Source organism: Acomys minous (assembly GCF_964271855.1).
Source record: "Acomys minous genome assembly, chromosome: 20".
In the NCBI taxonomy this organism is placed as follows: domain Eukaryota; kingdom Metazoa; phylum Chordata; class Mammalia; order Rodentia; family Muridae; genus Acomys; species Acomys minous.
The window spans coordinates 19,919,015-19,942,204 of record NC_140502.1 but is presented as its reverse complement, the minus strand read 5'-3'; the positions used below and the strand labels follow the sequence as shown (position 1 = coordinate 19,942,204).

Genomic DNA, 23,190 nt, shown 5'->3' with positions numbered 1-23,190 from the left:
ACACTCCGAGGTGGCGGTCATGGTCTTGCAGGGCAGCAGCAGGAATAAGAGACAGTAAAGGGCCTTGACCTTTGCCATGCAGGAGGAAGTTGGCTCCTGGACGGCTTCAGGTCCCAAGAGGGTTGGGCTGCTCCTCTGTCCTCCGCCAGCTGCTTGTCCCCACCCTCGGCCTATGGGACACACTTTTGTAGTACTGCTGCATAGGCTTGCTGCACAGGTGACAGTGACAGTCATTCGTACCTGGTTCATTTAGTTGCTAAGTCACCAGGGAGAACATGGCAGAAGACCCCAGAGTGACCAATAAGCACTTAGGCTGGGTGCTGAGGCCCACGGTGAGAGGTTGGGGTCCGGCAGGGATGTCTGAGAAGTGCTAGGGGTCAGCCTCGTATACAGCAGCGCCAGGTGTGTGGGGACTAAGGTCACAATCAGCTAGACAGACAGGTGCAGGGCAGAAAAAAGCCAGCGAGGTCGCAGATGAGGCTGAGCAAGGCTGCAGAAGCACCTGAGGCAATGGGAGGTGGGGCTGTGGGGGTAGTTCGTTTTGATGTGTGTGTATACATACATGTGTGTGTGTAGATTTTTGTTCTATTTTTCTTTTTCTTTTTCTTTTCTTTTTTTTTTTTTTTCCAGAGCTGAGGACCGAACCCAGGGCCTTGCGCTTGCTAGGCAAGCGCTCTACCACTGAGCTAAATCCCCAACCCCTTTTTTTCATTTTTTATTTTTAATTTTTTGTCTTTTTGAGGCAGGGTCTCTCTGGGTAACCTTGGCTGTCCTGGGCTCACTTTGTAGACCAGGCTGGCCTCGAACTCACAGTGATCCGCCTGCCTCTGCCTCCTTAGTGCTGGGATTAAAGGCGTGTGCCACCACGCCCAGCTTTGTTCTGTAGCCCTGGCTGTCCTGGAATCTGCTGTGTACACCAGGCTGGCCTCGGACTCAGAGATCACCTCCCAAGTACTGGGAATAAAGGCGTGTACCACTACCGCCCAGCATAAATTATTATTATTTTTTTAAAGATTTATTTATTTAGTATACAGTATTCTGCCTGCATGTAACACCTGCAGGCCAGAAGAGAGCACCAGATTTTCATCTTAGATGGTTGTGAGCCATCATGTGGTTGCTGGGAATTGAACTCAGGACCCCTGGAAGAACAGGCAGTCCTCTTAACCTCTGAGCCATCTCTCCAGCCCCCATAAATTATTTTTTTAAAGAGGCCTCTCTATGGTTGGCTGGATGGCTGGCCTGGAACTGTATGTAGACCAGGAAGGCCTCAAACTCAGAGATCCTGCTGCCTCTGTCTTTTCAGTGCTGAGATTAAAGGTGCACGACCACATCTGCCCATGAGGCAGCCGTCACATTAGAGGCAGGCAGGCTGCACACTGTAGCCGGCTGCTGTGGCACTCACTCTGTAGCTCAGGCTGAGCGCAGACTGCCACCCTTCAGCTTCATCCGCTAGCGCTGTGTGCAGGAGCCACCATGCCTGGTATTTTATTTTTTATAGAGCCCAGGGCCTCCTGCAAGCTAGGTAAGTGCCTCCTCAGGCAACAATTGGCCTTGATCTGAGCCATGGCTGGTGAGTTGTTAGACCAGTGAGGTGCCTGGTGCCCACCCACGCTCACTCCCAGGCTCTCTGTGGCCTTCCCATCACTTCCTGAGTTCATTCTTGATCTCCATCCAGCCCAGCCCTCCCAAGCCCGCGGGGGCTTTTTTGCTTTTAGAGACCACATTACCTCTTCAGGCAACTCCACGGTCTCCTCAGGTCACTTAGAATCCTGCGTAATATTGATATCTTGTCACTTGTTCAATCCAGAAGTTTCTTACTCTTAGAGGGTCCCTGGCAGGAAAATATGGAGCTTGAGGTGAGCCTCGTTCTGCATCTGAAAAGCTACAGTAGCACCAGAAGCAGCATGGGACCCAGTGACCACCCTCTGCCTTGTGGCCGTGGCATGGTGGCTTCTTTCCCTCAGGAGCTGATTTGGTTGTGGGCTGAGGACGACATGGCTCTATGACAAACATGTATGCTATGCAGGCTAAGCCTGTGTGACTCCTTAGAGTGCAGTGACCGTCTCTGCCTCCTCTTGCTGTGAAGACAGCAGGTGACTTGTGGTCAGGAGAAGTCTGCCTGCAGGTGACATTAGCTCCTCCGCCCCCAGGATGCACGGCCTCGGGTAGGAACTCCCGTGCCTCCATTCCCAGATTGGCAGAATGTCTGCTGAGTTTCCCATCAGATTGTTTTGACTTTGGGCAAAGGGAAGCATGCAGCAGGGTACAGCCCACCGTGCTGCGGCGCCCTTCTGTGGGGTGGCCCCCCGTGCTGCCATGCTCTTCTCCACATAGGGAAAGCTGCTTGAAGGCCAGGTTCCTCGGAGATTGCAGCCCTTCGTAGCGCCCGTCCTCCATCCTGGCAGAGCTGGATGACGGTGGTGCACGGTCAGCCTCACACGTTGTCTCCACTTCCCTTCCCTTTCTCTAGGCAGCTGCAGGAACTGTTGCCTGAGCTGGGGGCGGCAGTTGGGAAGTGTGTGCTAGCTGTGCTCATGTGACTGCCTCAGCACCCTCTCCCTTCCCAGCAGGAGCCTGCAGGCTAGTGATCCCAGCAGCCGGCCTCCCTCGGCTTCGGTGGGTGGCCCCCTGCAAGCTGCAGCGTGAGGCTCAGGACTCATGGTCATCTCCATGCACCTTCCTTCCCTGCAGCTGTCAGCATGTAGTCACCAGGCGCTGTCTGGGCCGCCTTCCCTTTGCTGTGCAGGGTACCACTGGGGCCTGTTCCTCAGAGAGGAGAAGGGAGGGGCCAGGGAAGGGTGGAGCTGCAGAAGATGAGAGCAAGCCTCCCAAGCCAGGTGGCGTGTGAAGGTGGTGGTGCTGGTGGTGACGGGGAGCAAGGAGGACAGAGCCCTCTTATACTCCACCTTACCAAGTCTTGCCTGTCTTAGTGACTTAGGTCACCTTCACAGTGGCAGGAAGAGGGTATGGCCTCAGCTGGGGTGCCAGTGCCAGTCAGGCCTCAGGGCTGGTGCTCCAGGAGGAAGCCCACACAGATGCCCCGCCCCACTGAGGTGCCCCTGCTGATTCTTCCCTTCCTGGTCCCTTACTCACCTTCCCCCGTAGGCCCAGATGGCACCACCTTCTCTGAGTCCCAGACAGAGCCTCACTCCCTGGTCACCAGTTTGTTCGGGTCCATTTCCCCCACTAGGCCTGAAGCTGCAGGGGGGACACCATCCTGTCCCTCTGGCTCCTGGGAGGAGCCACGGGCCTAGCTCTTGGGGAAACTGAAGGACTTGGGACAGAGTGTGTCTGTGGGCACCTTGGAGCACTTAAGATCAGAACAGGGCTGGGGCAGGGTGATCAGCTCCCCAACTCCCTCCGCTCTCCCATTTCTGTATGTTTATTTAGTGTTTTTCACACTGGGTATCACTATATCCCAGGCTGGCCTCAAACTTTGAGCAGGCTTCCTGGTGGGACTGTAAGTGTATGAGCACACTTGGTCCTCCATGTATGTGTTTGTCTGTGTTTAAGGCAAGGCTTCATGTGTCCTGGATGGCTCCAGACTTTAATAAGTAGCTTGAGGGTGACCTCGAACTCCCAACCCTCTGGTCCACATCTCAAGTGATGGGATTACACGCTTTTCTTTCTCTCTTTCTTTCTTTCTTTCTTTCTTTCTTTCTTTCTTTCTTTCTTTCTTTTGTTTTCAAAACAGCGTTTTCCTGTGTAGCCTTGACTGTCCTGGACTCAGTTTGCACACCCTGCTGGCCTCGACCTCACAGAGATCTGCCTGCCTCTGCCTCCTGAGTGCTAGGATTACAGGCTTTATCACCATACTTGCTTGGCCCTTCTATTATTTTTGAGACAGTCTATCTATATAACCCAGCTGGCCTGGGACTCAAGATCCTCTTGCCTTAGCCTTCCACCTTTTGGGGTTCGGGGTGTGCCTCTGGAGCTGGGGCTTGATATCTTTGTCCCGTCAGTGTTTTGGCCCCCCACCATCCTGAGTGCTCCCAGCCATCTCTCACCCCGGCCCTGGAGGTCTTGAAAAGCAGCCTGTTACCCTCCCTGCACTTCAGATCACACTTGCACCCCATACCAAAGCCCAGAGGTCTGGAGGCCCCGTCCCTGCCTTGCTCCCTGGCTGCTGCTGAGCTCCCCTCGCCCTGGACCACCAGCTTCCTTTTAAGGCTTGACTACACAGGAGTGGCCCGCCGGCCTCTGGCTGGATTAATAGCCCTGTGTGCGCAGCTGGCTCTGGCCTCTGAGGGCTCCCATGGCAGCTCTGTGTAGATCTGCTGATGCTCTCCCCTGCCTGACACATGTCAGGAGGCCAGAGGACATTTTTTCTGGTACTACTGCTTCTCCAAAGTTCATACCACAGGGCACCACGCATGCCTTCAGCCAGAACTTGATAGGGCAGTGGGTGAAGGAAGTGGTGCATGGTACTGGTCTCAGTGGCCCCAGGGACAGCAGGATGGGTCAAGAAAAGCTTGCCCCTGTCCTACAGAAGGTGCGCCCCCAGCCTCCCTCTGGTATCCTACCTCTCTGCTGGAAATGCAGCTCAGAACTGAGGTGCAGGACACAGGTCATCTGCTCTATATTGCGAGGGTGCTGGCCCACCGCAACAAGGTATGTTCAAGGCCCTTTACTACTGTGCGTTGTTCCAGCCCTTTCTCTGAGAGGAGGTTCAGGAAACTCAACCATTGTCTCATCTGTAGGACACAGGTGCAGCTCCCCCTGCCCTCCTGTAGGACACAGGTGCAGCTCCCCCTGCCCTCCTGTAGGACACAGGTGCAGCTCCCCCTGCCTGCCTGTAGGACACAGGTGCAGCTCCCCCTGCCCTCCTGTAGGACACAGGTGCAGCTCCCCCTGCCCTCCTGTAGGACACAGGTGCAGCTCCCCCTGCCCTCCTGTAGGACACAGGTGCAGCTCCCCCTGCCCTCCTGTAGGACACAGGTGCAGCTCCCCCTGCCCTCCTGTAGGACACAGGTGCAGCTCCCCCTGCCCTCCTGTAGGACACGGGTGCAGCTCCCCCTGCCCTCCTGTAGGACACGGGTGCAGCTCCCCCTGTCCTCCTGTAGGACACGGGTGCAGCTCCCCCTGCCCTCCTGTAGGACACGGGTGCAGTTCCCCCTGCCCTCCTGTAGGACACGGGTGCAGCTCCCCCTGCCCTCCTGTAGGACACGGGTGCAGCTCCCCCTGCCCTCCTGTAGGACACGGGTGCAGCTCCCCCTGCCCTCCTGTAGGACACGGGTGCAGCTCCCCCTGCCCTCCTGTAGGACACGGGTGCAGCTCCCCCTGCCCTCCTGTAGGACAGAAGCCTCTTCACCTCCAGCCCTGTAACCCCCTCTCCCAGCACCTCCCCTTCACCTTAGTGAGTGAGCAGTACATTCCTCCTGGGCCTGACCACACCCTGTGGGGATCCATATGCTGATTTCCTGCCTAAACAGGGCCAGGGCTGAGGTCAGAGCCTGTTCCTCCACCAAGGAGGTGAGTTTTCAGCTCCCCAGGAGTGGACTTGGGGCAAATAGGCAGCCGTAAACTGCTTGAGGAATGACTGGCCACCGAGCCTTCCATACCTGCCATGTGGCCTCACGCTGGCAGCACACTTCTGATTGTGATTCTGCCCTGGGGCATGAAAGGCATCTCACTGTGTTATGTCCCGTTCTAGTAAGTCTTTTTGTTTGTTGGTTGGTTGGTTGGTTGGTGTCCTCCCCCCCCCCCCCCCAGACAGTTTCTCTGTGTGAAGCCCAGGCTGCCTCCCTGGTGCTGTATTAAGAGTCTCTTGTAGCCAGGCGCACACCTTTAATCCCACCAATTGGGAGGCAGGTGGATCACTGTGAGTTCAAGGCCAGCCTGGTCCACAAAGCAAGTTCCGGACAGCCAAAGCTACACGGAGAAACCCTGTCTCGAAAAACAAAAATCAAACAAAAAAGTCTGTTGTAGGAACATTGGCTTTCCTAAGTGGATCCTTTGCCTCCGCCTGCAGAGGGCTGAGATTGCAGGTGTGTGCCATGGCTCTTGTGCTCATGGTGGTTTTGATTTGCATCTTCTGATGGCTCATGGTTTTTGAACACTTGGTTATCTTTTGTGAAGAAATAGCCTTTTGCATCTTTGCCCAATTATAAACTATGTAGTCTTCTTGCTGATTTGTCTGAGCGATGGATGTGTGTGCATATGTTCTGGGTGCCAGGCTTTTGTGAGGTGGGTGTTGTTCCTCCCAGAGATGCAGGTGTAACTGCTGGTCTATTGTAGGAAAGTTAAAAACCTTCTCATGTGCTCTTCCCGTTTTTATTTTTATTTGTTTATTCAAGACAAGGTTTCTCTGTGTAGCCTTGGCTGTCCTGGACTTGCTTTGTAGACCAGGCTGGCCTCGAACTCACAGCGTGAGCCACAGGCCAACCTTGTCTTCTCATCTGATAAAAAGCATTACCGAAGGCTCAAGCATAGTAGCCTCTGCCCGTGACGCCGACATCTGGGGCCAGGGGGACAGAAGGAGCAAGCAAGGCTAGCCTGGGCTATATGAGATCAGCTCAAAACAAAACTCAGGACTCAGCTAGGCATGGTGGTGCACGCCTGTAATTCCAACACTCAGGAGGCTGAGGCAGAAGGATTGCTACGGTTTAAGGACAGCCTGCTTTACATAGCTTCCCCCCCCCCCAAAAGATAAAGCAAAAAAGCACACTTAAAAATCTATCATGGAAAAAATAAAATAAAATCCAATCCATCATGGACTGTGTGATCTGCTCAATTGCCTCTGACTTGCCGTTCTTGCTGGCTGTCCTTCCGTCTTCGTGCCCCTCCTGGGTGGGTTTTGAGCCAGTTTGTAGATGACTTTCCCAGGTCTCAGGTGGGAGCATTTGTTTCTGGACAGAGACCCCGAGGGCCAAGGCGTGGTCATCAGGGCAGCAGAGTGATGCTACCTTCATGCTGCTGTCTTCCCTGGCTTCCCACTTGAATTTTGGTGTCTTCTGGAAGGTGTGTGGTTTTGGCTTTCGGGGTCAGAGTCTCACTCTGTAGTCCAGGTTGGACTTAAGCTCTCTGCAATCCTCATGCCTCAGCCCCCTAACCAGTTGACACCAGCAGCCCTTGAGAAATGTGTTTAGGAACTAAAGGACACAAGTACTCACTAATCATTACTGAATGACTTGAGGGACAGCACATGAGTCTCACACACACATTACAAAGCCTGCAACTATATGAGCAGGGCTGGTGGCACAGGCCTGTGTCCAGCTGCTCGGGAGGCAGAGACATGAGGATCACAAGTCTAGCCCCTCTCTGGCCTATGGAGTTGAGTTCAAGGCCAGCCTGAGTACCTCAGCCAGACCCTGTCTCAAAACCTAGTGTACAAATGGACTGGGGTGGATGTGGTATGCATGCCTTTGACCCCAGCACTGGGGGCAGAGGCTGGTGGATCTGAGTTACAGGCAGCCAGGGCTACATAGTGAGACCTGTTTTGAAAAACAAATGGACTGGGGACATAGCTTGGTGATGGGCGCTTGCCTAGCAAACATGGGCCTCAGGCTCAGTCCCTGCCGCTTCAGGGAAGTTACAGGAAACAGAGTGACCCAGATTACTGAGGAGGACCATTTAGGGACTGGAAAGATAGCTCAGCAGTTAAGAGCACTGCTGCTTTTCCAGCAGGACCTGGGTTTTGTTTGTTTGTTTGTTTGTTTTGTTTTTTTTCGAGACAGGGTTTCTCTGTGTGGCTTTGGCTGTCCTGGAGTCACTTTGTAGACCAGGCTGGCCTCGAACTCACAGCGATCCGCCTGCCTCTGCCTCCCAAGGGCTGGGATTAAAGGCGTGCGCCACCGCACCCGGCTCAGGATCTGGGTTTGATTCCAGCGCTCACAGGATCAGCTCACAGCCGCCTGTAGCTCTGGGTCTATGTGGACCCGGCACATTCTTCTGATGTTTGTGGGGCACATAAACTCATATCATAAATTTTATTCTGTTGGTGCCTCTAAGATTAAAGGCATGCGCCACCATGGCCTGGCAAACTTTAAGTGTTTTATCCTGAACTGGTTAAAAACACGTTCTCCACTTCCAGAGGCCCTATGCTCAGTTTCCAGCACCACGCTGATCGGCTTCTAAGCGGTTTAACCACCACCTGCGGGGAGGAGGAGGAGGCATCTGAAGCCTCTGCCCTCTTCAGGCACGTGTAGTCACGTGGGATCCACGCACCAACAAAGAGGGACACAGATTTTTTTTCTGTAGTTTTGTTTTTCAAAAGAGGGTTTCTCAGTGTAATACAGTCCTGGCTGTCCTGGACTTGATTTGTAAACCACCAGGCTGGTCTTGAATTCAGAGATTTGACTGCCTCTGCCTTCTTGAGTGCTGGGATTAAAGGCGTGCACCACCACACAGGGCCACAGAATTTTTAAAAAAAACAAGAAGTTTTATGCCAGGCTTGGTGACATATACCTTTAATTCCAGCACTCAGGAGGCAGAGGCAGGAGGATCATGGTGAGTTCTAGGCCAGCTTGATTTACAAAGCAAGTCCAGGGCTGGAGAGATGGCTCAGGGGTTAAGAGCACTGACTGCTCCTCCTGAGTTCAAGTCCCAGCAACCACATGATAGCTCACAACCATCAGTGATCTGATGCCCTCTTCTGGCCTGCAGTTATAATGCAGGCAGAGCACTGTATACATAATAAATAAATCTTTAAAAAACAAAAAACAAAAAAACAAAGCAAGTCCAGGACACCCAAGGCTAACACAGAGAAACCCTGTGTGTGGGGGGGAGATGTCTTTTTAAAAAATGAATTAGCAGTAGCCAGTCATGTGTTTGGTGGGTTGAAAGGGTCTTGGTAGGCACAGGCAGGCAGAGCTCTGAGTTCAAGGTCAGCCTGGTGTACAGAGTTCCAGGACAGAGCGTTCCAAGGGTGCGCAGAGAAAGGATCTCCTTGCGTTTTTGGTGATGAGCTAATGGCATGGCTCCTGGGGTGCATTGGGTAGGCTCATAGGCTGCCAAGGTAAACCCAAGGTCATGAAAACTGCAGCAGGGAGGGAGACATGGCCACTGTAAGGGGAGCCCTGAAATTGCAGGGTTGTAGCTGTGAGGGGGTAAAGTCATATACACAGGCCTCGGTTCATTGCTGCTCTCACGTTCTTACTGAAAATAGCGCTCTTGGCGCACGCCTGTAATCCCAGCACCCAGGAGGCAGAGGCAGAGGCAGGCAAATCTCTGTGAGTCCAGGACAGCCAGGGCTACACACAGAAAACATAACATGTTTTCTGTCATGAAAAACAAAACAAAACAAAAAAGCAGCACTATGTAAAGACAGATCCGTTCTGCACAGGCAGCGGCGACTTGTTTTCTTTGTAATGTTTAGCACAGTCTGTGTGGGCGCTATAGTATGACGTGGAGCACACGTCGTGGTCCGCAGGGAAGGGTGAGAGGACAGCGTTGTGGAGGCCGCGCTTTCGTTCCACCTTTACACTAGTCCTGGGGCTAGAGCTCCAGTTGTCAGGCTCGGCTGGCGAGCGCCTTCACCCTTTGAGCCAGCCTGTGCCTCCTGTGTCGTGTGGAATTCTTGACTCTCAGCTGGAAAGTGACCCCAGCACAGGGGGCTCCTTTGCCACCATTCTGTGCCTCCTTGGTCCCACCCGACTTTTCTTTAGCAGGACACCTGCTCTGTGCTGCCCTGAGCATCTATGAGACGCCCGGCCTCTGCCCTCTGGCGTCCTGGCTCTCGCAGGCTGCACTGAGGCCCATCACTGACGGGGGGATGTCTGTGGACACTCCAGCATCACCCCATAGGCGCTGTACGTGTCCTGGTGAGGTGTGGATTGGGGGAGGAGGTGTGGGTTTCAGTGTCCAGTTCTCACTGGAGTTGAATGTGGGCCAGAACGGAAGCCTCAAGCTCGGCCCTGTCCTAGAGCTGTGAGCGCTTTGCTGCCCGTGCTGGCCTCTGGCGGAGGGAGCGGACAGGGTCTGGAGCCCAGGCGTGATGGGTCACTGTCCACTGCACACTCCCTTTACCCTGCTCAGAGCTGCTGCTTAGAGAAGTGTGCTGCACATCTTTTTAGATGGGTTTTATTGGGTTCCTTATGCCTCTACCTTCCTTCTTCACCCCAGTCTCTTCCACACCCCAACACCAGGTAGGAGAGAAAGGTTAGCGGGGAAAGGGCAGGGTTCTCCTTAGCTTCTTCCTGCTGGTTAGCGTCATCAGGGTCCTTGGGGCAAGTCCAATCTTCCTTTCCCGGCAAGCTGCCTCAGCAGCAATGGGGGAGCAGCAGCCGCCTTCTCGGATTTACCCCCTCTCCAGGGTCCCCAGAATTAAACTGTGCAGCTGGCGAAGAGCTCCTCCCAAAGACCACATGAGGCAAACAGTCAGCTGCTGTGGACAGTCTGAATCAGCCCCACATCCCACACCTGGGAGTAAAACAAAAACGTGTTCACCTAGCAGAACTGAGTGTTTGAAGACACCAAAACTTCCATTGCAGAAGTGAGAGGCCCAGGCCACAGAGGCTCAAGGCCTGGCCCAGCTAGTGCTTTAAAGAGGGGGTGACGGTTGCTTTGCACCCCTGACAGAAGGGGGACAGAACCTGCATCGTGCATAGAACTCTGTAGGAGCAGTCAGGGCTTCAGGGGCTGCCATTGGCCTGTAGATGAATGGTGCCAGGCACTGGAGGTCAGGGGTCAGAGTGCATCTTCAGGAGAGGGCCACCTTTTTTTGAGACAGGGTCTTGCATTGGCCTGAAACTTGACAAGTAGGCTTGGTTGGGCGCCAGTGAGCCCTACAGTCTGCGTGTCTGCCTCCCCAGCACTGGGGTGGCAAAGCCACACTACCATACCCAGCGTTTTAGGTTTCCATGCTTGTGTGGTGTGTGTGTGTGTATGTGTGTGTGCGCGCACGCGTGCACGAGTTTGGAGCCTGAGGTAGACTCCCTGAGTCATTCTCACTGACTCCCGCTAGTCCAGTGCCAGCTGGCCCCAGGGAGTATGGGACTGCAAGTAACCATCACACCTGCACGGCTCCTCATGGGAGTGCCAGGATCCGGATTCTGGTCCTAACACCTGTGAGCCAAGCCCTTCATCCCAGCCCGCCCCCAGCTTCTTTTACTGAGTCAGGGGTTGAGTTCAGGGCCTCGTGCTTGTGGAACAAGCGGTTACTGCTGACTGAGCTGCCTCCCCAGCCCTCTGCAGGGACATAGGTGTGCGCTGTGCAGCTTAGGACTCAAGTATCTCATGTAGCATGCAGTTCTAGGCATCCACAAGTGTAGACTGTGTAAGGTTGTTGCCCCATTGTGCAGATGAGGGAAGGTTGGTGCCCCCCCCCCCCCCCCCCGCGCGCGCGCGTGTGTGTGTGTGTGTGTGTACGTGCCTTCGTGTGTGCTTGCTTGCATATATGCTTGTGTACCATCCATATGCCTGGTGCCCAAGAAGACCAGAAGATGGCATTGAATCTGGAACACCCAGGCAGGCCTGCCCTGCCTCTGCGGGTGATGGAGCCCTCCAGGGCCTGTGTACAGAGCTTTACCTGCACCGGCTTTGCTCGTGGACAAACCCAGAAATAGTTCCTCAGCCCCACCCAATGCCAGGTCTAAGAGGACAAGCCACACCTGCTCTGCCTGCAGCCTCTCCCTTACACTTGGACCCCAAGCCCCACCCGCTGCCTCCCTTGGGGTATTATTTTGTCCTGCCACACCCTCTCCTTGTGCTCACCACCTTGCCTAACCCCGGGTCTTCCCCTGAGCTCCATCAGCTACCCAGCCCAGGGTAAATATTGAAGGGTAAACAGTAGGTGTGCAAGCTGTGATCCGAGATGCAGCTGGGCTGGGACAGGTGCAGTGAGCCTCCCCCTGCAGCTGGGAGCTGTGTTTGCTCTGCTCCTCCACCACCTGCTCACAAGGTGTCTGGCCTCGGCCTGTGATAACGATTGCTGCTGTTTACAAAGCACCACCCTTTGCAACCACTCTCCCTGAGTTGGCTCACTCACTGCTTCTAGAAGTCTCTCTTGTGTGTCATTGGTTGGTTTCTGGAATGGAGACCTAAGCCTGAGATACAAGGCAGGGCCTGCAACAGTTGGGGTCTCCTGGCCATCGGGGCTGGGAGGGAAATGAGAGTGGTCCACACCTTGCTATTGGACTCCACCTCACTCCTGTCTCTGCTGTTATGTCTTAGGCCATACACACCTGCCCGTCATGAGCAGAGGAAGCCAGTTGCCCGCCTTCTCTGCCAGGCCGACCTCGCAGCTCAGTGTCCTCAGGTGCACACGTCCCTTCCGGGAGCCCCTTCCTGCTGGGGCCATTGAGAAAAGCCTGTGTGCTTTAGCAGAAAGCTTTGAGTCAGCGGCAATCCCATGGTGACCTTTGTCGTTGATCCACCAGATTCAAGGTCTGTGCCAAGTCTTGTGCTAAAGGTACAAGAGTGGCCACAACAATCCTGTCCCCATCTCTGTCTCAGAACGGGAGGTGTGACCGGCAGGGATGTGGGGGAGGAGCAGCAGCCGCCCCACAGCCTAAGTGGAAGGTTGGAGGGAGCCAGTGTGTGCTGGGCTAGGTCACTCCACACTGTTTAATCCACCGGTGAGCAGCATGGTGTGACTGTAAACTCCTCCTCTCTGGTAGGAGCCACAGCTGACTTTGGGGCATGCCCTTTAAGGGCCTGCTGCTGCCTCTCAGCATTGTTGGTAGACATTCATGTGCACCCCTGAGGGGGCCTTGAGGTGTCCAGGCAAGGAAGCAAACTGCAAAGAGGTGAGAGTGACAGACAGCTCCATTCAGGTGGACTTTGTCAGCCTGGGTCACACTTGGGGAGTCTGATGCCAGGAGGTTCATTGTCAGCATATTTAAAACACACTACAAAGCGGGGCGGGGCGGGGCGGCACACGCCTTTGATCCCAGCACTCTCTCAGAGGAAGGCAGCCTTGGCGGCAAAACAAGTCTAGGACAGCCAGGGCTACGCAGAGAAACCTTTTCTCAGGGAACAAAAACAAAACAAAATAAGCCACTCCCCCGCGTCCAATTTGAGGGAAAGTTTCCAGGCAATGGTGTGATGACTACACAGAAGGACCTGTGACCGTGAGGCTGTGTCTGTAGAGGAAATCCGGTTGAGATCTGCCTCTATAGCTAGAGGTGGGTGAGGTCTGCCTTCACAGACACCAGAGATCACCAGGTCATTAACAAAACCCTCTCCCAGCCTTCTGCATGGTGAACAGTCCTGGGTCCCTAGTGCTCTGTGGTGCAAGGACTGTTGTGCCCCCAACACAGCGTGATGACCACTCAGAAAAAGCAAGACTTATTTTACCTTGGGTGTCTGTGTCTGAGGGTTTGCCACATGCAGTGGGGTGCTTATGGAGGCCAGACAGGGGCATTGCATCCCCGGAGCTGGAGTTATACGCAGCTGTGGCCTAAGAACTGAATCCCCGGCCTCTGCAAGAGCAGCAAATGCTCTTAGCCACTGAGCTGTCTCTCTAACTCCTAAATTATTTTAAATAACTCTAAAAACTAAACCAGGCGCACAAGATGGCTCAGAGGGAGTCATTTGCTGCCAAGCCTGTTGGCTTGAGTTTGGTTCTCCAGACATACATGGTAAAAGGAAGAAAAACAGCGCCTACAGTTGACCTCTGACCTCTGCATGCCTGCACACACAGGAAATAAATGTAAACGAAAATACTAACATTTGTAAACTAGCGGGATACGTATGCTGTTTAGCACAGTACATTACAGCCATCTCATGCCATCCCTGCTGCCGAGGGACAGTTGGGAAATGTTAGCCTATTACCACACTGCAGTGCCCTGTTTCTGTAGGAGCATGAGGCCCGTGTGCTCAGTAAAAGCACTGCAGCTCACACATAAATGCCGCTGTGAGCTGAGGCGTTTCAGGCAGAGACTGTGCCGTGCACATGATGTGGCAGCAGCCTGCGGAGCCAGGTGCGCATGTGTGCTCAGGGCTGGGGCTGCATAAAGCCGCCAGAGACCGCTCTGGCACCCGCTGCCGCACACCTCGTGCCTTACAAGTGTGGTTAATGCATGTTCAGAAGCTTTTAACTGTTTCTCATGACCACACCCACACACTCAGCTCTGCCCTAGGACCCGAGTGAGCCACAGTCAGACCTTTACAGGCTGGAGATGTGTGTCCAGGCGGTAAAACCCCCAAGGGGAGGTGCTGTGGGAGCTGAGGCCTGAGTGCTGGGTCTACTGAGTGTACAGCACAGAGGGCAGGAAGGGGGCTGGGTGTACAGGTAGAGGGAAGCTCCTCCCCAGCTGGGGCCACACCTCTATGTGCAGGGGACTTGTCACCACTACCGGCCATGTGTGGAGGCAGAGGATTAGGGGTTCAAGGCCAGCAGCAGCTACCTGGTTAAAGAAAATACTGGACAGTCAGAATTGAAGAGACTCGTTAGAAGGCTGGGGTGGGGGATGGGGACCCATCCTGGTCACAGCAGCCCTCAACACTGCTCCACTCCCCAGTGTCCTCAGGGTTCCAGGAGTGGACCTTGCCAGGCCCCCATAAATTCAGCCTCAGCGTGTGAGAGAAGGGAGCTCTCTTCCACCGGGAGCTGCTGACAGCCAGCCTAGCGTCCCTGGCCTCACAGGAAAGGCAAACCCAGTCTCAGCAAGGCTGTTTGAGGCCTGGACCCAGCTGGGCGGGATGCTGTCCTGTTGAGGGTTGCAGCGCAGAGACTTGCAGCTTCCTCTTGCTCTTCTGCCCTGAGGGGTATGGAGCCAGGCTTGCTGAGGAACCTCGGCCTCACTGAGCGAGGTGCCCACCGCACCCCACACTCTTCCCTGCCCCAGAGCACGTGCCCCATGTTCTCACTTAAGATGCTCTGCCCAGGGCTCGGCCTCTTGAGAGCAGCAGCTCCACGCTGGGCACACAAGTTTGCCCTTTCTGTTCACAATTTTTTGATGTGAAATTGTTAATCTCACCAGCTGAGAATTAGACCACCACTATAATTTTTGAACCAAATTTGAAGCAAACTTTATTTTATACTGGCCAGGATGATGGGCACTGACTAGGTTTATACCTGGGAGTCCCAGAAAATGGCACCAAATCACATTAATCAGATGCTTATACAGGCAAAGCCCTCAGGCTCTAGATCCTGCGTTGGTGCAGTGGGAGCGCACACCCTGACGTGCTTCTGCCCGGGGGTGAACACACACATCTTGTGCAATTGGGACAACCAAGCCTTTTTACAGGAGCAAAAACACATGGCTTGTTATCTTTGTTTGTTTGCTTGCTTGTTTTTTTCCGAGACAGGGTCTCTCTGTGTAATCTTTGTTTGTTTGTTTGCTTGTTTTTTTCCGAGACAGGGTCTCTCTGTATAGCCTTGGCTGTCCTGGACTCACTTTTGTAGACCAGGCTGGCTTCAAACTCACAGCGATTCTCCTGCCTCTGCCTCCCGAGTGCTGGGATTAAAGGCGTGCGCCACCACACCCAGCCTATGGCTTGTTATCTTACATGAACAACAATCCCAGAATTCCTGGAGGCTATCTGTCTTTAGGCAAGTGGGGTTCACAGGCTAGAAGTGGTTTTTGTTTTAGAGATCTAGGCCTCTTAAGCACAGTCATTTAATTTAAAACACAACTTTAGTCATCGCGTCATCCTTCCCTCTGTGCCTTAGGCTGGCCGTGGGTTCAGGCTGTGCTGCACCAGCCTCCCAGGTGTGAGCCAGTGTGAGTAAACGTCTAAGCCCCGCACAAGCCTCCACGCTGAGATGCATGCAGGCACGCGGGTGCTCACTCGCCTGTGGTCCCGGGATTTGGGAGGCTGAGGTCGCTCGCCTGGGTGTTTCAGGATGATAGCTAGGGCTGTATGAATGAAAACGGAGACATGGCTGCGCCCGCGTGTGGTGAGGAGAAGGGTTATTGTAGGGAGAGAATGGCAGGGGCACCGACAAGAGTCCAGACTGCACATGGCCAGGGGACTAGACCAGGGCATGGGGAGGGAGAGGAAGAGCAGAGAGAGGGGACCGGGAGCAAGGGAGTGCATGGCCAAAACGGCTGGGCTATACAGGAATCTGAAGGTGGAGGAAGGGGGGGGCAGCGCCCAGGGTAGGGTTGGGTGAGGGAGATCCCCGGGCACTGAGTGAGGCTTGTCCCAGCTTTCTTTGGGACCTGACACTGAGTAAACAGTAAAGAGAAAACTAGGCAAAGTCTTTCCCCTGTTGTCCTTCAGCTGGTCCAGCCCACTCTCCTACAGCAGCGCCTGCGTGTCCTTCCAGAGCTCAGCAAACTACAGTTGGATCCATTTGCTGGAGTTTGTAAATAAAGTTTTTATTTGAGATAAAACTCTTTTGCCACGCCGGGCGTGGTGGCGCACGCCTTTAATCCCAGCACTCGGGAGGCAGAGGCAGGTGGATTGACATGAGTTCGAGGCCAGCCTGGTCTACAAAGGGAGTCCAGGACAGCCAAGGCTACACAGAGAAACCCTGTGTCTCGAAAAACCAAACCAAACCAAACCAAACCAAACAAAACAAAACTCTTTTGCCGCATGTTTCTCCTCTGAAGCAGGAGTGAGAGCCTCACTTGAGGAAAATGTTTGAGGAGTTGAGCCAAGTTAGCAGAGGAAGCTCTCGAGACAGCCTGGCCGGGGCGTGCTCATGCACACTGTTGACCTGCTGCAGCCACCGCTGTCACGCCAGTAGCAGTGTCCTGCAGAGCCTGCCTTGGCTCTGAAGACCTGGGCTTTCCATCCCTCCCCTGGGTCCCACCAGGGGCCACTGCTCGGGAGGAGGGCCTCTTGGAGCTGCTAGCCTCTGTGGTGTGCCTGAGGGTGGGGGGTCTACCATGGCAGCTCCCAGCCATGCCTCAGGCCATTCGCACTGGTAGCCACCAAAACCTAGGGTCACATGAGGTGACGCCCATCACTTCAGAGCAACCCCCCCACCAGATGCTTCTGATTGCCAGCCCCAACAGCCTGCCGTGGGGGACAGAGTTGGGTCTCCTCTCCTGAGCACGGCTGCTCTGCCCTGCTCCCCGCCATGCCGCCTCTCCACCAAGGCCTTCCATGTTGCCTCCCTCTGTGGTGGTCTGTCCCACTCACCCGCCCCTGCCACACGCATTTCCTAGGACCGGTCCAGCTGCTGTGTTGTCCTCTGTGCCCCCACAGGGCCGGGGGTTGATGCCTGCTGAATGAAGGAGCCGCCAGCCCTGAGCCCTAGGGCAGGTGCCCGCGGGGCCCGCTGCTCTCCTGTGCCAGCTGGCCTTTTCCTCTTTGTTCCATAATAGCGACACAGTGCCTGTGTTGCCAAGTGGGGGGGCTCTCAGGGTGGCACCCACAGATCACCTAGGGGCTCATTAAACCCTAGCCAGGCCCTAGCTGGGACCTCCCAGCTGAGACTGCACTCTCTGAGCCTGGCCCTCCAGGTCCCCTTGTCTGTGGTGGGCAGCAGGGACCAGGGAGGACCGCGTGAAGTTAGGGTGCGCGTTAGTGACCAGCGCTGGGCCGGGGCTGTGTGCACCCCACCCCAGCGCTCTCTGCTGGGAACTCTTACAGGACAGCCATTCCCTACCAGCTACCAGCTGCTGGAGATGACTCAGCGCTGCTGCCCCCTGGTGCCAGGCCAACCCTGCATTCCGTCCACACCTTTGCACCTGTGTGCACACGTGAGGCCGGTCTCCTGGCCACCTGTCACCTGATGCTTGGCATCAGATTTCTCACTGTCTCTTTGTGAGAGCCACCGCAGCCTGTCCCTGGGGAGAGGCAGGCCCCACTGCTGAGGCCCTGCTCCCCAGCCGTGCCACAGTGTCCTCTTAAGGAACGCAGGTGTCCCTAGTGGCCCTTCCCTGGGTGAATGGGCCTGTGCTCCCTCCCACCTCCATCCCTGTATAAGATGGAAGTGTGTCTGTACCGTGGATCTGTCAGAGAGCTGGCTGGCTGAAGTTGCCTGTGGAAAATCCTTAGCCATGCATGGACTCCTCATGTGTGGGGGCCAAGCACAAGAGTCATGAGTTCAGGGCCAGGGATTTCTAAGGAGCTCCTGTCTTAACAGGAGGGGGAAAACACACATGAGTGAGTTCTGTTTTTGTTTTGTTTTTCTTTTGGTTTTTCAAGACAGGGTCTCTCTGTGTAGTCTTGGCTGTCCTGGACTCACTTTGTAGACCAGGCTGGCCTCGAACTCACAGTGATGCACCTGCCTCTGCCTCCCGAGTGCTGGGATTAAAGGCGTGCGCCACCACGCCCGGCACATGAGTGAGTTCTGAAGATTGAGAAGTCACTGCCACTGTCTCTCTCCAGCTGTGTCCCTGCTGACAGAAAGCCAGCTTCTTCTTTGGGTACCTCGTGTCACTTGATCCCTGAGTCTGGGTGACTCTTTCAGAGAGGTCTCTGGGGCCATTTGTCCAATCTTGGCAGGACAGTGATCAGAATGTTGCTTTCAGTCTTAAGTTGTCGCTTCGATGGGTCCACTCCTGCGCAGGCCTCTTTGGGACACGGACACCCCCCCTTTCCTTCCTCCCCGACAGCCTGCCGTCCATGGGACGCAGAAGGGTGAGCTTGAGTAGACCCGTCTGAGCTGTGCCCCACAGAGCCGCTCACCATGAGCCTGCCTCGCTGTGCCTCCTTCGACTGGCTGTCCAAGCCGCTGTCGCTCCTACTCCCTTGTGCAGCGTGTCTCTTCACAGCAGGGACTGCCGCTCATACACACAGGCGCCTTTCCCTCAGTGTTGGTTTGGTTTGGTTTGGTTTTTTGAGACGGTTTCTCTGCATAGCCCTCTCTATCCTGACACTCACTCTAGACCACGCTGGCCTTGAACTCCGAGAGCCACCTGCCTCTGCCTCCCTAGTTCCGGGGTTAGAGGTGTGCAACACACCCACATGGATTCACTTACTCTATGTGTATGTGCCTGAGTGCATATATGAACACCATATTTGTGTAGGTGCCCTTGGGGGCCAGAACAGGAAGTCAGATCCTCTGGAGCTGGAGTTGCAGACTGTTATGGCTGCCTGTGGTGACCAAGCCAGGTCCCCTGCAAGAACAGCAAGTGCTCTCGACTGCTAAGCTCGCTCTCCGTCTCTGCCTCGCTCTTCCTCGGCTTTAAATAAATGCAGGTACACGATGATTGGCCGCTCACCAGTTTCTCCTTTAACCGCACTGATGATGTTCTAGGTCTGGTCACACCTGATTCCAGGTGGAGTGGACTCTTAATTTCAGGGTCATGGGTTCGAGACCCATAGTGGGTGCCAAATGTAACCGTAGGTTTTTCTGTGCCCACCCTTGCTCTGAATGATGACCTGGAGACCTTTATGTGTGTTGTAAGCTTCAGGCATATAGCTGGGCAGATCAGCTGTGTTCTAAGGAGGCAATACTGGTTAGGTCCTGCCACGCGGCCCATTATCTGCGACCTTCGTCTCACCCTGGCACCTGCTTCTTCATCCATGTCTGGTGGCAACTCTCTGTCTCTGATCCCTACCTGAGACCCTCTCCCTGGGCCTGGAAGTCCCGCCTTCCTCTCCTGCCTGTCAGAAGGTGATAGAGAACAACACAGGAGCCAGCTTTGGTCATCCAGGGGTTCATCTGTGAGTGGGACAGCGTGGCCCTGTCGACCAAGGGGCATGGCTACTCACGAGCTGTGTTTCAGGAGCGTAGAGGGGTTCAGATCCTGGCTGTGCTGTATACCAGCTGTGCACTCTACCTCAAGATTCTTGATCTCTCCAAGCTGTCTTTCATGGGGTGGAAGTAAGCATTCATTCTTCCATCAAGTTAAAACGAGCAGGATACAGCCGCATGTATGTGTGATTCTCGCATTTCAGAGGCGGAGGGCATGATGGGCAGCCATTTCAAGCCAGGCCGGAGTTAGGGGGGATGCTGGGGGGGTCCTAAGGAGACTGTCTCGAAGATAGTAACCTTTTAAAGGCAGGCATGGTGTCACACGCCTTTAATCCCAGCACTGGGGAGGCAGAGGCAGGCGGATCTCTGTGAGTTCGAGGCCAGCCTGGTCTATAGCGCGAGTTCCAGAACAGCCAAGGCTACACAGAGACACCCTACCTTGAAAACCCAACCAAACCAAAAAAATGTATTGGGGGGGGATCGCACCTGTACCACAGCACGTATGTGGAGGGGGAGGACAATAGGGAGAGCTGGCCCCAGTGTCCACCATGTGGGTCCAGGGATCCAACTCAAGTCTTTGGGCTTGATGTCAAACTAACCAGTACGTGAGGTCATTTGAGAAAGCGGGTTCTACTGAGGGAGTGCCTAGATCAAGTGGGCTGCGGGCACGGGTGGGGGTGTTCTTGACTGTTGCTTGAGGTAGGACAGAAGGTGCATTCTGAGTGTGGACGGCACGGTTTCATGGACTGAGCCCTGGACTGTGTAGGGGAGAGAGAGCTAGCTGGCAGCACAGGGCACACTCGCCGTTCCCGGCCCCTGGCTGCAGTGTGAGGTGTGGTGTGATGGTTGCCTCAAGCGCCCGCCTGTGTGACTGTGCTGCAGTGAGGGCCAAGTCAGCTACGGCTCCCAGGTAGTGGGGAGGGGCTTGTAAGTCTGGAGCTGTGTATGTTTCCTTGCCTGCCTGAGGGCCACAGCTACTTGTAGAGGACTGTGTGGTGCCCATGACCTGGAGCTCTGTCATGCTGCGGGAGGGAGGGAGGGAGGGAAGGAGAGAGGGAGGGAGGGAGGGCTTTGCAAGGCAGCAAGCCATGGCTGTGGAGTCTGAGCCTGCTCCTTTGCCCACAGCCCAGAACGTGACCGTGGACGAGGTGATCACTGCCTACAGGCAGGCCTGCCAGAAGCTGAACTGCCGGCAGATCCCCAAGCTCCTCAGGCAGCTGCAGGTATGGGGGACGGGGATGAGCAGCGAGAGTGTGTGTGCAATGCAAGTGTGCACGTGCATGCATGGGAGTGTGTGCAGGGAGCACAGCCCTGGGCCTGCCCACCCTGCTCCAAAGCCAGGGCCTGTGTAAGGACAGCTGCAGAGATCCTGCGTTGAGCTGTGACATTGCCAACATTCCAGAATCAAGTAAACTGATAACTAGCAAGTCTGTTAGTCCCGAAGAATTTCTATCCTCAGAAAAAAGCTATCTTGTCAATTCCTGTAAGTCTGAACTCCAAAATTCATTCCTACAGTGTGAGTTATGCGCCTGGGCCCCGAGGTCCAACTCAACCAGAACAAAGCAGGAAAACCCAAGTCTGCACTTGAAGTGCTGTGCACTCCCTGCTGCTCAGGAACACACGCCAGCACTGTGAGTGCGGAGGCAGGAGGATGGAGTTCAGGGTTGTTATCAGCTGCATAATTGGTCTGAGGCCAGCCTGAGCCCTATGAGACCCTGTTGCCAAAACCAAAAACTTGGCAAGAGCTGGCAAGGTGGCTCAGCGGGGAAGGTGCTTGTTGTCCAGCCTGACTGCCTGAGCGTCACCAGCTGAACCCACATGCTCCTTAGCAGGAGAGGACAGGGTTTCTCTGTGTAGCCCTGGCCGGCCTGGACCAGGCTGGCCTCAAACTCAGAGAGGTCCACTTGCCTCTGCCTCCTTGAGTGCGCACAGCTGAGGACTAAATGTTTTACATGTGCTCCGATGCGTGTGGTGCACACACATTCAGACACTTGAAATAAAGGTTTAAATACAGACATGCAAGCCGGAAGTGGTGGCGCACGCCTTTAATCCCAGCACTCAGGAGGCAAAGGCAGAGGCAGGCAGATCACTAGGAGTTCGAGGCCAGCCTGGTCTACAAAGTAAGTCTAGGACAGCCAAGGCTACACAGAGAAACCCTGTCTTGAAAAATAAACAAATAGACAGACAGACAGACAGACAGACATGCAAAGCAAAATTGACTCTCATTTCTGCCCTTTCCCTCACATCCCAGGATGCCCCTGTGGAAACATTCATAGAAGGGGGGCTGCTGGCTCAGGGGTGCAGGCACCAAGAGATGTCTGAGTTGTGAGTGTGCAGGCACACTCTGCCTGTAGCCCCCCCTTTCCTGCAGTCAGCCCTTGCCTGCCCTTGCATTGCCTGAGGCCTTGTGCTCAGTGTGCTCCTCTGCTGAGTGTTTTCTCCAGAGCTGACAAAGTGTGGCCTTACCACTCCAGGGAAAGAGACCTCTCCTGTGGCCTGTGAGGCAGGGCTGAGGGCTGAGTAGACCTGTACCTTACCGGCCAACTATGTTGTCAAGCTGGCCCTAGCCTCTGTCCTGGGGCTTTGTCACAACGCTCAACCCTTGAGTGACACTGAAGCCCAGAGACGGGGAGCTGGCGTGCGTGTGGGTTAGGTGGCCCCACGGGAAGGGGCTGCAAAAACACCTGAGCACAGTGTGGCTATCAGCCTCCTCCATCCGCTGGAGCCTGGAGCCACCAGCTGCCTGCCCTCTAGGCCCTGGCCAGTGCTGTCCTGGATGCCATCTCTCTGCAGCACATGGCAGAGCCCTTGAGCCTTGCTGCCCCACTGTCAGGCACCCCCATTCTGCAATGTCTTACCTCCCTTGACCACCCCCACCCTGCTTTCCTAGGAGTTCACGGACCTCGAACAGCGCATCAACTGCCTGGACCTAAAAGGTGTGTGTCCCCAGGGATGGCAGGGTGGCCGAGGGAGCAGTGGCTTCTGCAGGAGACACAGACTGGTGGTGGTAGTGTGGCCTGTCCACATAAAGACGCCTGCCCCTTCCCAGGGGAGAAGCTGGACTACAAGACCTGTGAGGCGCTGGAGGAGGTCTTCAAGAGGCTGCAGTTCAAGGTCGTGGACCTGGAGCAGACCAACTTGGATGAAGATGTGAGCGCCTGCTGCCACCAGGCTCTTGGGCCCTCTTGAGGCTTGGCTGGGGAGAGGGCAGGGCCTCAGGAGGACTAGATGCGGGTGTCTGATGTGATGAGGGTGGGCCAGAAACCCTGAAGGAGAGGCCTGGGGAGCTGGGTGAGGGGCGAGGCTGACAGGCGTCTGGGAATCGCAGCCTCTGAGGGCTGAGTGTTCTTGAGCATAGCTTGGAAAAGAGCTGCACCCTCTCAGGTCATACACGCCATACCTGTCACTCTGTGGCTGCTCCCTGCCCAGAGCCCCTCCCATGGCACAGCCCATGTGTTTCCCTTGGCCACCTGATGTGAGGCCGAGCCCATGTGTTCCTGCCTGCAGGGAGCCTCCGCCCTCTTTGACATGATTGAGTACTACGAGTCGGCCACCCACCTCAACATCTCTTTCAACAAGCACATTGGCACCCGGGGCTGGCAGGCCGCAGCCCACATGATGCGCAAGGTGGGTACCTCACAGGCTGGTAGGAACCAATATGGAGAGGAGCCTTCCCCTGGCCCATCTCTCTTGTCACTCCTCCCTGG

General features: G+C 55.1%; 1 protein-coding gene and 1 long non-coding RNA gene across 2 annotated transcripts in view; one reads left to right on the top strand and one right to left on the bottom strand.

The window, feature by feature from the left end:
• Positions 1-23,190, bottom strand: part of LOC311591622 — a 306,130-nt gene that overhangs the window by 263,830 nt on the left and 19,110 nt on the right. The gene's annotated exons all lie outside the window — the stretch shown is intronic.
• Positions 1-23,190, top strand: part of PPP1R37 (protein phosphatase 1 regulatory subunit 37) — a 33,047-nt gene that overhangs the window by 5,329 nt on the left and 4,528 nt on the right. Inside the window, exons 2-5 of the mRNA XM_084771370.1 lie at positions 20,609-20,706; positions 22,374-22,419; positions 22,533-22,633; positions 22,991-23,110. Of these exons, the coding sequence (XP_084627496.1) occupies positions 20,609-20,706; positions 22,374-22,419; positions 22,533-22,633; positions 22,991-23,110 (365 nt within the window). The remainder of the gene's footprint in view (positions 1-20,608; positions 20,707-22,373; positions 22,420-22,532; positions 22,634-22,990; positions 23,111-23,190) is intronic.